Here is a 12,800-nt window from a genome sequence, read left to right as displayed (position 1 = left end):
GACTACAAGGCCTTTTCCAGTTTCAAGTGGTCTTCTGGAATCGACGACCTATCGTGACCTGTATTACTTGCACAATCGCTCCCATTTTCGCTCTCGACTGGTGATGATTCAGCAGAGCAGGTTCCTGGGAAGTCTGTGTTTTCGCCTGTCTATTCCAGGTCAGTCTCTGAAAGGCTGTACCTTGAACTTGGACTTGATGTCTGTCTATGCTTGGATGTAGCTTTAGATTTACTTTCCATTTTTTTTTTTGAGCCCCTTTCTTGCCGCTCATGTTTATATATGCTTGCATATACTGTAATGAACCTCCTTGGGTTTGGTAAATACAGGATACATCAGGATAATAAGTAATAAGAGAAAAAATAACACCGCTGCTAACGGAGCTTCGCTTCAGACGTCAGTCTCCCGTACTTTGCTATTTTGTTTGTATTACTTTGATATACTTGCTAATAAAAGCGTTTTTGTTAATTTCCTTCTTTTTGTGTTTGTTGTTGATTGTATTTTCTGTTTCTTCAACTACTTTGTTATTTTCTTTTTGTTCTTAAGTAATGTATGTTTAGTTGGTTTTCTGTTCTGTTTTCTGTATGTGGAACTAACCTGACACTGCAGCTGTGACTGCCTTTAGCTAATTTAGCCAAGCCAGTGCTGAGGCAGTAGATCCCATTTGTGTTGTTTGGCTCCCTGTTTTTGGATATGATCTTGATTCTCTTTGTTGCAAGTTCTGCTTCTTTGATTCTTGTATTCTATGAGTTTTCCATTTTCCTTTTATTAATCATTTTGTGTTTTGTTCACTTTTGAATTGCGTCTTTGAGGTAACATTTAGTATTTTCGAGATCTCTTTTGAAGTCAGTTCTTGTTTTATTCTTTCTTTTAATCCTTTTTTGAATAAACTTTATTACCCGAAGAAGTATTAATTTTGTTCTTTGCGGCAGGTGTTTTAATACTTCCCCTCTCCCATTTTAAAATTGATAGTAATTTGATCTTGTGTTCAGGCCAGCTAATTTCTCTGATTTTGAGTTTTTGAGCCAGGCCAGCTTTTAAGGTTTGAGAATTACTGCAGGTTTTGAGACCTGTTGTGAAGCTTCACACCTGCTTTTGATTGACCCATATATCACAAAACATGGATGTATAGACTACTCTCAAGCACCCAAAGATAATCTTTCCAGGATGTCCCGAGTCTTCTCTTGATATTGTCTTTACATGTTGTGGAGCCAACCCGGACACAAACAGGTGGACATGTTGTTCATCAAACCACCACACATTTATTTACAAGTATGGTCACTCAGACCCAATTCACTAGTGCACAAAACACCCCAAACACAGTCCTGGCCACAAATGCCTCTCTTCGGGCCGCCTCCACACCTCCTCTGTGCTTCGTCCTGCCTCCTCCCGACTCCAGCCCTGAATGAATGGAGACGGCCCCTTTTATGCAGTCCCTGGAGGAGCCCCAGGTGTTCCCGGCATTCCTCCCTTGGCCACGCCCCAGCGTGGCGGAAGTGCCGGCTGTCCTCCCGGCAGCTCTCCGGGTGCCGTCCTAAATCTTCCCTCAGCACTTCCTGGTGTGGCGGAAGTGCTGGGGTAACAGGTCCCCAAGGCATTGGGGCGCCTCCTGGCAGTGACCATGGGCCCCTACAGGGTGGAGCTTCCATGCCCTGTACCCGTGTCCCCCAGAGCAACCAGGAAGGTCGCCCCCACGTGATCCAGGGTGGGCTTTGACCCTCTTCCAGTCCCTCACGGCGTCTCGGCCGGGTCGTTGCCCCTGGCATCCCTGACAATGTCTAAACTATGTCAAATAGTCTCTCTTGACTATTTAAAGGAGCAGCTTTACTTTGTGGTCTTCCTATATTGTGGAGCTGTTCAAGGCAAGCTCAGCAGCTTTACATATAAAGTAACTATGGTACTTTGCACCTGCAATTTCATTTTTTCCAGGTATGAAAATGAAATATAGATTGAAGTGAGACTGGCCTTGGAGCCCCAGCAGATTTTGTTTTTTATCTGGAATTTCCTTTATTTTTTTCTGCTTTCTCTGGCCATCTGACCTTACCATCGGACTCATCTTTAGAGACGTAAAAACCAAATCTACATAAAAGGAGTGAGGAATCTGCTTCTTTAATAATTAAATATCTAGAGTGTATACTATTTATTTTGTATGTTATTTATTTATTATTATTCTTGTCTAATTTTAATTTGTTTTTCTTTGCTTTTATCTATTTCTTTGACATCTTGTGCAGCACATTGACCACCATACTGTGTATGAAAATGAACCATAGAAATAAATGTTGTTGTTGTCAAATGAAACTTCAGTACAATGACATACAGTACAAGACAATGCAGTACAACACATACAGTACTTCTGTTATTGTAGTAATTCATTGGTCAATCTCATGATCAATGCCTATACTCATTCTTGAAAAAGACCTTGAGATAATTAAACTCTATCTCTTGGGACAGCTGCCTCTAACTAACCTGCAGAATACAAGCCACTCTTTTCTATAAAGAAAAATTAAAATAAAAAAAATAATTCTAATCTCATAACACTGGTGTGTATATTTCCTTTGTGTGCTAAATTTCACCAGTGGTTGGGCCAAGAGGACAATATCTGAATATTGACTACAACCAGCATTCAATGATCCCAACATCAACTTCTAGGATTGGCTGAGTATGAAATTTCAGTGACTGGAATAAAACCTATTACCTCACATTTCTAAAAATATAGGCAAACATTCCATTCTTATACCCAACCTTACATGTAGTTTGCTACAAAGAGTGTAGACTTTTTAAGTAAAGGACCAGAAGAAATGATTTGAGTCAAGGATCAGACAAAGATTCACAACCAAAAAGTCAAAGACACAGTATCTTCAAGCCAACAATCAAAACCTAAAATCATTGTTATACCATCAACTATACATTTCTGGCAGTATTACATGTTTGTTCTTTTAATAGATCGGTACAATTAATGTAGTTTACTACTTATAAGGGCTATTCAAGTGAACTAAGGTATGCTTTGTCTACTATAAGGAAAGATATACATTGATATATCACATCCTTCTTCACAATATCAAATTCCACTGATATAATAAAGTCTCTCAATTGTCTTGCCACACAGCTGAGGTTGTTCAAAAGGCCTCCAGCCATTCATGAGCCTGTACAAGTTAAATATTGTATGCCTGCCTTTGATTAACTATGAGTACAAATGACTCGTTAGATGTGAGAGGGCAGCTGCTCTCCCATTGTCATAACAAAGTATCATACATAGTATCAGGTATGCTTACACTTAGTTTCCATTAGTGTGGCAGGTAGTGTGGCATAGCAGTTAAAGCTTTAGATTTTAAATCGTTTGGTTGCAGGTTCATGCCGTGTGATCATGAGCAAGTCAGTTCACCTTCCTGTGCTTCAGTTGGAAAAAGGAAAGAAATGTTACCAAATACTTTTTGGCAGACAGTATGTTGTAGAGGTTAAGGCTGTGGACTTCAAACCCTGAAGTTGTGGGTTTCAATCTCACTTTTGACAATCTGTGACCATAAGCAAGTCGCTTGATCTGCCTGTGCTCCAATTGGAAAATCAAAAGAAATGGAAACAATTGTATCATAAATGTTGCAAGTTACCTTAGATAAAGGTGTCAGCCAGATAAGTAAATATAATATTATATATATTAGTCAAAAGAATTCTGCTGTATCAGCTTTACTGATGCCATTGAATATTTTGAAGACTGAGATTAGGTCTTCATACTGCCTACTCTGCTTGAATCTAAGAGGTATAATTTCCTCAGCTTCTCATAGTAGGACAATTCTTTTAGTCCTGGGGTGCACCCATTTGCTCTTCTGTGCACAGCTTCAAGTGCTGCTATGTCTCTTAGTAAGGTGATGACCAGAACTATACACAATATTACAGATACAGACTCACTAGTGCATTATACAGTCTGAGCTTAGCATAGCTTAAATTTTATTCAATAATGTTTGCACTAATAACAGTTTGCTTGCCTTTTTAATTGATTTTGCATGTTCCCTTGATAAGAATGCTGTGTCAATGAAAATCCCAAAGTCTTTTTCAGAGGTTGTTTTCTGCAAGACAGTTTTTCCCATGTTGTGTTATGATTAACATTCCTTCTACCTACTCATAGCACTTGTAATTTCTTTATTAAACAGCATTTTCCAAGTGGGTGTCCAGATATTTTCAAATTGTTCTTGCTTTCTTCTCAGTGTCTATTATCCCTCCAATTTTAGTGTCATCATCTATGAGCATCACAAATTTTCTAATAACGTCATCTGTGTCATTAATATTAATTAGAAAAAGTAGTTGACCAAGGACGGAAGTAGTCCTCTGAGGGCTTCACCACACATGTATTTGCCTTTTATCTGTAGATTCTTCTTCTTAGTAATCACATTGAAATTCACTTTTGTAGGCTATCTCTGATGTAAATATCTTCTACTTTAAGACTCAGTCTTCAGTGTAGGACTGCATCAAAGGATTTTTAAAAGTCTGATGATATCTTAGACTGTCAGAGTGTAGCATTTCTCGAGGGGGTGAGTAACCTTTTGCTGCAGTAATAACTGTAATAATTAATGCAAATGGTCCTTGCCTGGCAAAATCCAGAGTTACGCAGTGTTGTGCAAAAGCTTTCTAGGTGTTTAAAAAAAATAAAGCAGATAGAGTCCTTGAGGTTATCAGGGAAACGGAAAAGATGTTACACTTTTACACATGGATCAGAGAGCAAAACAACTAATAAAAAGATCATAATGACAAAATTCCTTACTCATCTTTAAATTCGCTCTTTTAACAAAAACATATGAAAATAATGAAATATTGAAAACTTCAAGAAAGTGCTGTTCCCTTAACTAAAGGCAAAACTTCTTACTATAAAAAAGAACTGCATTAAATATTTCTGTACAGCTTTAAACAATTCTGACTACAATACCTGTACAGAAAAATATGACATTTTCCTCAACTCAGCTGCAATTTTTTCTAATATTTCATGGCAGGAAAAGCATGTGATGATCTTCAAAGTGCTTCCTTGTCTGCTGTTTTCATCCCGGCTTAAATTTCCTGTCCAATTACTCTAAGGAATAGGTGTGCCGAGTCATGCCCAGCGACTGTAAGTATTATACTATACTGGAAATGAAACTTCAAGGGCTTATCCTGAAATTGGGGTGGTTGAATGTTGAATTAAAAGGATTCAAAACTAGAACTCACTTATAGCCATTGCTGGGCTTCACTCAGTTCATTTTTAAAATGCTGGAGGCCTAAATATCTAACTTTATTGTGTAGTGCAGTTGTTTTTCTCTGGAGCAATATTGAAAGCATCGAATACTATAATAGTATATTAGTACAGCCATTAAATAAAATTTCTGCTTTCATGTTTTAAAAATTTTCATGCTTTAAATAAATTTAATAAAAGTTAAAAAAATAAATTAAATTTCATATCAATGACCATGAGTTGTGATCAAATTACAGTTTAATCTTCAAGATATTAGACTTAAAAAGTTGGATTATTGGTTACATATTCAATACCAGAATTAAACAGTCTTATAGTAAACTTTGAGTAGTTAATATGTTAAACCATAAAGTGTCCTTAATAAGAGAAAATTTAGCAAATTGTTGATTTTGGCTATCTTAATCTTAATTCCAAATTTTACCTAATTTTTTGCCTGGTCATCCTCCATATGCATTTAAAACATGGTGCTAATCTCAGGCATTCATTTGTATTATTGTGCCTTATTTGTGCTTGAATGAAGCAGCGTCCAGAATTGTGTCAGTACTCACAACTTACTCATGAAGTAAACACTACTAAATTACCAAATATCATTTCTCTATCAGGCAAATTTTCCAGTAACGTCAAAATATTATTTAAAAATTAAGAGTAAAACATAACAGGAGAATAAATAAAGCTTGGATTCAAAAACATAAGAAAAAATAAAAAATCTAATGGTTCATCCTGAGACAAGCTATCACTGGTATGAATACTGGTCAGCCTTCCTAAAGTACCAAAAGGGTATTCTTGTTCTCTTTTGACAGTCACACCATTTATCCTCCTTATTGTAATCTCCCATTCCCCTGGTTAGCAGCAGGATTTAAGTCACATCCAGAGATTTACACCTTTAAATGTTTCATGCTTGGTCTGATTCTGGTGTTGGGCTGCAGCATCTCAAATACTTCCATAGGAATATGTCGGAAAGCAATCTGCTGAATCAAATCATATTAACTTGCTGTCGTTACTTTAAGTCCTCTTTCACTCAGTAACAAGGTCAAGCACCCTTTGCTACCCTCTAGCGTCCTCTTCTGTAAAACATCTCTTTCTACCCTCATTTCTCTTTTCCACTTCTGAGGCACAGTTTATACTGACAAGAGTCCTTCCCACCCCCCACTGACACTCCCCCCCTTGACAGTGCCTGTTATCCACGCTGGCATTTCCCATACTGACAAACCGTGGTTCTCTCTGACAACACATGTGCACCTCCCTCCCTCTCTCTCTTTCTTTCTTTCTAGAAAGTTCTATTTTGGACCGTCTCCTGCCCTGTCACAGCTTGGTGGTGTTTGAGACTTTGTAATGATTTCAATCCAGGTTTCTATTCACACTCTAAATGCAAAATTAAACTGCTTGTTTTTTCATAGTTGAAATTTTGATAATAATGATCTTATAGGAACAAACTGCTTTTGAAAAGCATCCAAAAAATAACAACAAAAACAACTTTAAATCATCTAAACAATTGAACCTCAAAGGATGCTTGCCACCATGTGCCCCATAAAAATTACTTCAATCTTCCCATTTAATCTTTATTTTTCAAATAATAAAATTTTTATAATCGCATCCATGCAAACCCAACTGGGAATATATTAAGGTTTGTTACAGAATAAAAATGAATCTAACAAGACTACATGATTAAACTAATGGCATTGAGAACTTTTTTTAGCACCCTTTATTCTTAGACCTTTCTTTCAGATTATAGAAACAAAAGGTGTTTACTTCATACTAAAATGAAATAGGGCATTAGATTAAGAAAACATTAGACTCCTGAGAAGACAATACAGTTTACAGCTATGTAGCTAATATAGCAGGGTTGTGAAAATGTTTAAAGCCAAAACATGCAGGTAAATGGTAATGCTGATTGCAGGGCACCTGTTTATTATGCACAGGCTAAGATCTTTTTGAGTTGGAAGATGTCACTAGTACATTCTTTATTTGAATATATTATTATTATTATTAGGGCGGCACGGTGGCGCAGTGGTAGCGCTGCTGCCTCGCAGTTAGGAGACCCGGGTTCGCTTCCCAGGTCCTCCCTGCGTGGAGTTTGCATGTTCTCCCCATGTCTGCGTGGGTTTCCTCCGGGCGCTCCGGTTTCCTCCTACAATCCACAGACATGCAGGTTAGGTGGATTGGCGATTCTAAATTGACCCTAGTGTGTGCTTGGTGTGTGGGTGTGTTTGTGTGTGTCCTGTGGTGGGTTGGCACCCTGCCCAGGATTGGTTCCTGCCTTGTGCCCTGTCTTGGCTGGGATTGGCTCCAGCAGACCCCCGTGACCCTGTATTCAGATTCAGCGGGTTAGAAAATGGATGGATGGAAGGATTATTATTATTATCATTATATGAGACAGAGCTGGAGGCGGCAGAGTTAAAGATGTTAAGATTTGTTGCACTGGGTGTGACGAGGATGGATAGAATTAGAAATTAGAGGGTCAGCTCAGGTTGGATGGTTGGGAGACAAAGTCAGAGAGGCGAGATTGCGTTGGTTTGGACATGTGCAGAGGAGAGATGCTGGGTATATTGGGAGAAGGATGCTAAAGATAGAGATGCCAGAAAAGAGAAAGGCTTAAAAGAAGGGTTATAGATGTGGTGAGAGAGGACATGCAGGTGCTGGGTGTGACAGAGCAAGATGGAGAGGACAGAAAGATATGGAAGAAGATGATCCGCAAGAAGAAGAAGAAGATGACCTGTGGTGCTAATAAACGAAATGAGGTAACCATTAGATCAATAAGATTTTCCTTTTTTAAAATAAGATTTTTCTTTATGGTCTTATGTCTCAAACATTAGAATAATTGTAGACAAATAATACGACAAATAATAAATTAAAACTAGTCAAAAATACAAAGCTAGGGTGACAAAAACAAACACTGAGAGAGACTTAAAAGCTTGTTTGCCATAATCGCTGTGGGCAGTATATGGAAGTGCATTACTGCTGTTTTGAAAAATATCTATACTGTATTTAACAGGGCCACCCTGTTCTTTATTCTGCATGTCTTTGTTTACTTGCAAAGTCAATGTGAGCTGAAGCCTCTCTTACAAGAACTGTGCTGAAGATGAGAGAGGACAGGATTGAGGATAAAAAAAGAATTCATCAGTTCATCAAACTAAATTTTTGTTAGCTGGAATAATTAATATTACTTAATATTTGGACAACATGGTGTCATAGTGGTTATTGCTGTTGCCTCCTTTTGGGTACCCATATTTGGTGGAAGCCTGTGTGGAGTTAATACATTATCCCTAAGTTTGCATGGGAATTCTTCTGGGCATTCTGATTTATGTCCCGCATCCACAAAGATGTGTGTTAGGTTAGTTGGTAATTCCAGACTGGCCCTGTGTGAGTATGGATGTGTGTATGTGAACTCTGTTGTGGATTGGCATCTTGTCCGCAATTGGTTTCTGACATATGCCTTATACTGACAGGACAGGTTCCAACCATTGGATTAAGTACGTTTGCAAATATTATATTTTAATAAGCATAATTTAGATTTGCTTGGACTGGAAAAAGCACAGTAACCAGAGAATGTACACCAACATAAAAAGAATGTACAAACTGTCCATGGATAGATGATCTTTTTAAAATTTGTTTCATGGACTCTGGTTAAAATAAGTTGGAGTGGGCAGTCGTACAATGCTCTTGTTATACTATGGTGGAGCAAAGTGGTAGACTTGCCTTTTTCTAAACATCATAGATTTGCAGAGATATAATTTCTGGAAAAGTTGTATGAAAATGGAGTTTTTGTAAACACTATTGACAATAAGCTATAGCTACATTATGTGCTATTAAGAGTAAGAATAACGTAAAACGTTTAACTTAAATACTTTAATTTGTACTAATATTTAGGTGTTACATGTATGCATTGTATAGTATTTGTAAAATGTGTCCACTGATGGGAGCGTACCTTTAAGGAAAGGTGCCATCTAACAAAAACCTTTATTTCTATATAATACTGTACTATGGTTCAAATCTCATTGCTGCCAGCAGGGTTCCTACTCTATTGGGCCCTTGCGTAAAACCTTTAAACCTGAAAGTTGCTCCAGGGGCATTGTACAATGGCTGATCCTGTGCTCCGGCCTTCAAGGTCATGGAAAAAGACAATTTCCCCTTGGGGATTAATACAATATATCAAATCAAAATAATTTTAAAATCAATTTTTTGATGATAATATCCATAGGAACTTCAAAAGTCCAGATTCAACTGGAGTACAGGCAGGGAAGTGACATACCCACAAAGTGAATCATAATTATGAATTGAACTGAGAGCCTTGACATTTAAAGTTTAGTGCCTTGATCACTGCACCATGCTAAAGAACATTATAATAGTAAATCAACCTAATTTGTATAGCTATAATACAGTATGCCTATAAAACAACAGGACAGCAATTACAATTTGAATTACCTAAATATGAAAAATTACTTGATTTTGGAATGGATTTAGAAATGTCAGTAAATCAATCATAAAAGCAGGTGTCACTTTGAAGCAATGGTGTCAAACTCAGATCCTCAAGGGCAACAGTGGTTCAAGGTTTTCACTCCAGTCACTGCCACTAAAGAAACATACTTCTCTCGCCTTGATTTTATTATACGTAATTTTTAAGATTCACAACTTTGATGAATGATATACAGAGTGAGGTAACCTTATAGCGTGTTCTCTGCAAATGGTGCACTAGAACTGGGGTTCTCAAACTCGGTTCTGGGGGACCCCTGTGGCTGCAGGTTTTTGTTCCAACCAAATTCCTAATTAGTGACAACACCTGATAGCACTGATCTCATTTAATTAGCTGGTATTATTTATCTTTTATTCTACATTCAGAAAAGCACAGCAGCATGATTTTTACATTTATAAGAAACTTAGAAATATTTCTGTTTTTGCTATGGATTTAAATGCTTAACTCTCTTTTTATTATATTTTGCCCTTTCTCTGTGCAGTTTGCTCCCTTCATTGAATCTTTATAATGACAATTAAAAATAAGCAGAGCAGAAACCCAAGTAAACAACAATCAATCGTGAAAGGCTGCAACTACTTTAGCGTCAGCCCCGCAAAGTAGTAAATAACGGATTAATTAAACAATTAGAACACCTAGAAAAGTAGAATGACAATCAAGATGAAAATACTGTTAAAAAGAAAAAAATACATATAACTGCTTAGTACATTTTAATACTTTTTTTTTTACCAAACTTAGTTTTCTAATTTGTATATTGTTCCCAAAACAGGGAATCTGGGAAACAACAGTTCACTTAATTAGCCCAGGAGTCCAATTAAAAACAGAGGCTGGTTGGAACAAAAACCTGCAACCACAGGGGTCCCCCAGGACCAAGTTTGAGAACCCCTGCTCTAGAAGATGAACATAAAGCTGTCATATATGCCCATTATCCAATTAAACTGTGAAGTCTCCTTGCATTGTGCTTTATACCAAAGTCATTAATACTCTACTCTAAACCCTGCTATGGCCTACAGGATATGCATACAGAAGTGGACTATGTGCCACAAGCCAGAGGTGTGAATCTGTGCACAACTATCAGTTGAACTTTTGTTAGCAGTACAAACTAAAACGTGTGGTGTTGAATGTGCAGTTTAGAACATGCAATTCCTTAGAAACCTTTTTGTATTTTAGGTAACACACAAACAAAGTCTGTGTAGCTACCCCTGATTCTTAAACAGCCCATGTCTGAGTGAACGTCCTTGGATACCGGGCACAACATGAAAACACAAAAAGATCTCATCAAAGCAATATTATACACAAAAATGGAATCAATGAATAAAACTAATTTAAAAGGGTAGACAATGGAAAAAATTCCTAAAATAGCACAATGCATTAAAACTGCTTATATCTGGAAAGAAGCCAGTCCACTAGAGGAGAAAACATGTTATGCATGGAAAAATAGTGTGTGTTAATATTTTCTCCAGCATTAGCTTCACCCAATATCAGTTTATCAATAATTTTGCTGCAAGTTAAAACCTTAAAGAGAACCCTCCTTCTCCAAACTGTTTTTTGTTCCTCCCTGGTCATGGATATGTGACTTAAGCACACAAGACTCACTCTATATGTTCATCAAACTAACTCTGACAATGCTTCTTCAGCCAGTTCATTAATTATCCAATAACCATTAAAAAGACTTTCAGATCAAACATTAGTGTGATCCATGCCTGCATGGCTGACAGTCTTGTGCAAATACAGAAAATGCAGCATTACCATTAAATTAATTCTCCTCATAGAAATATCTGAATAAATATATCATTCAAGTTAAAGTGAAATCACTGCACAGTTTATAAGAATGCGAAATGCAAAACAGGGAAAAAACGAAATCACCAAATTTAAAATTCACATAGACAGAATAACTATGTTTAGTAGATGACCAGGTCACTGGAACACAACGACAGATCCATCATTACTGTTGTATATGATTGTTTAATGATGCTTTTGTCCATTGCTTTATGTTCGGGTGTTGATTGCTATGGTCCGCGTCTTTTGAGACATATGACGGCCGGAAGGAGGGGTGTAGTTTAGAGGCACGCTGTATGGAGAGTTGGTAAAACAGGGTTAACAATAAACAGCATTTGAAATGTTATTCTGAGTGTGTCACTACATAGATCTAGAAAAAACTACAATTACCTAACTATTATTTAATAAACTAATCGTGTAGGAGAGGTTATCTAGTCAATCTTACCAAAAATTAACTGCCTAAGTACAAAAGGAATATGGCCAGTAAGTGAAATTGTATGTTACTGTAAATACTAATCTAAGGTCATGCTAATTTAAAACTTTTGTTATTAAACAAGCCAACACTGAATACATACAACCATATAGACAGATGGATCCAGGGCTTCCATTTAGAGCATATGTCTAAAATGAGTCCATCAGTCAACCTCTTGAACCCTCTCAATGCAGTATCAAAATGTGGACCACAGGTACAAATGCATCAAGCAACAGCTCAGAAATAGCCCATGTGCGTCAACTGCAGGGCACACTCCTGCAAACATCCACTCACTCACACAATTTAGAATTGTCTATTTACTCTCTCACATATTATTGGGAGGTCTTTCAAGAAAAACCCATCTAGACATATTGAGAAAGTGACAAATGAACACCAATGGTTACTGAAGCTGAAATTGTAATCCAATACCATGTAGAAGCCCTTATTGCTGCACCACAGTATCATCCTAAGGATCACAAATGACTGTATTTACCTACAGGAGAATTCCTCAAGAATTCCTTACCTGATGCCATAATGGAGTAACAAATTTATTATGAGTAACTTGGTCCATAGAAATTAGCTCATAGTGCAGTGTAGCAGAAAGTGTTTGTATCAGCCTGAACTGTAGTGTGATTTCCTTTATCTTTTTGCGTGGAGAGAGCATTGGTCCTATAGGAAGTCATCTGACAGAAAATAAGTAACAGGCGGCTGAGTAAAAAAAATTAAGTTAGAAGCAAACCTGTCCATCCGAAGTCGGCATACAATGGAGAGCACATCAACAACTCCTTCCTGCTTTAGCTGTTGGCATCCAATGGAGGCAGCAATGAAGCAGCCAGTCCTTCCAATACCAGCACTGGAAAGTAAAGCAGAAC

At 37.4% G+C, this 12,800-nt stretch overlaps 1 protein-coding gene across 1 annotated transcript in view; it reads right to left on the bottom strand.

Annotated features, from left to right (window-relative positions):
• Positions 1 to 12,800, bottom strand: part of ptprr (protein tyrosine phosphatase receptor type R) — a 261,788-nt gene that overhangs the window by 11,446 nt on the left and 237,542 nt on the right. Inside the window, exon 13 of the mRNA XM_039759911.1 lies at positions 12,668 to 12,781. Within this exon, the coding sequence (XP_039615845.1) occupies positions 12,668 to 12,781 (114 nt within the window). The remainder of the gene's footprint in view (positions 1 to 12,667; positions 12,782 to 12,800) is intronic.

The sequence above is a fragment of the Polypterus senegalus genome, chromosome 8 (genome assembly GCF_016835505.1).
Source record: "Polypterus senegalus isolate Bchr_013 chromosome 8, ASM1683550v1, whole genome shotgun sequence".
NCBI lineage: Eukaryota > Metazoa > Chordata > Cladistia > Polypteriformes > Polypteridae > Polypterus > Polypterus senegalus.
The sequence above is the reverse complement of the archived record's forward strand: the minus strand, read 5'-3'. Positions and strand labels throughout refer to the sequence as shown.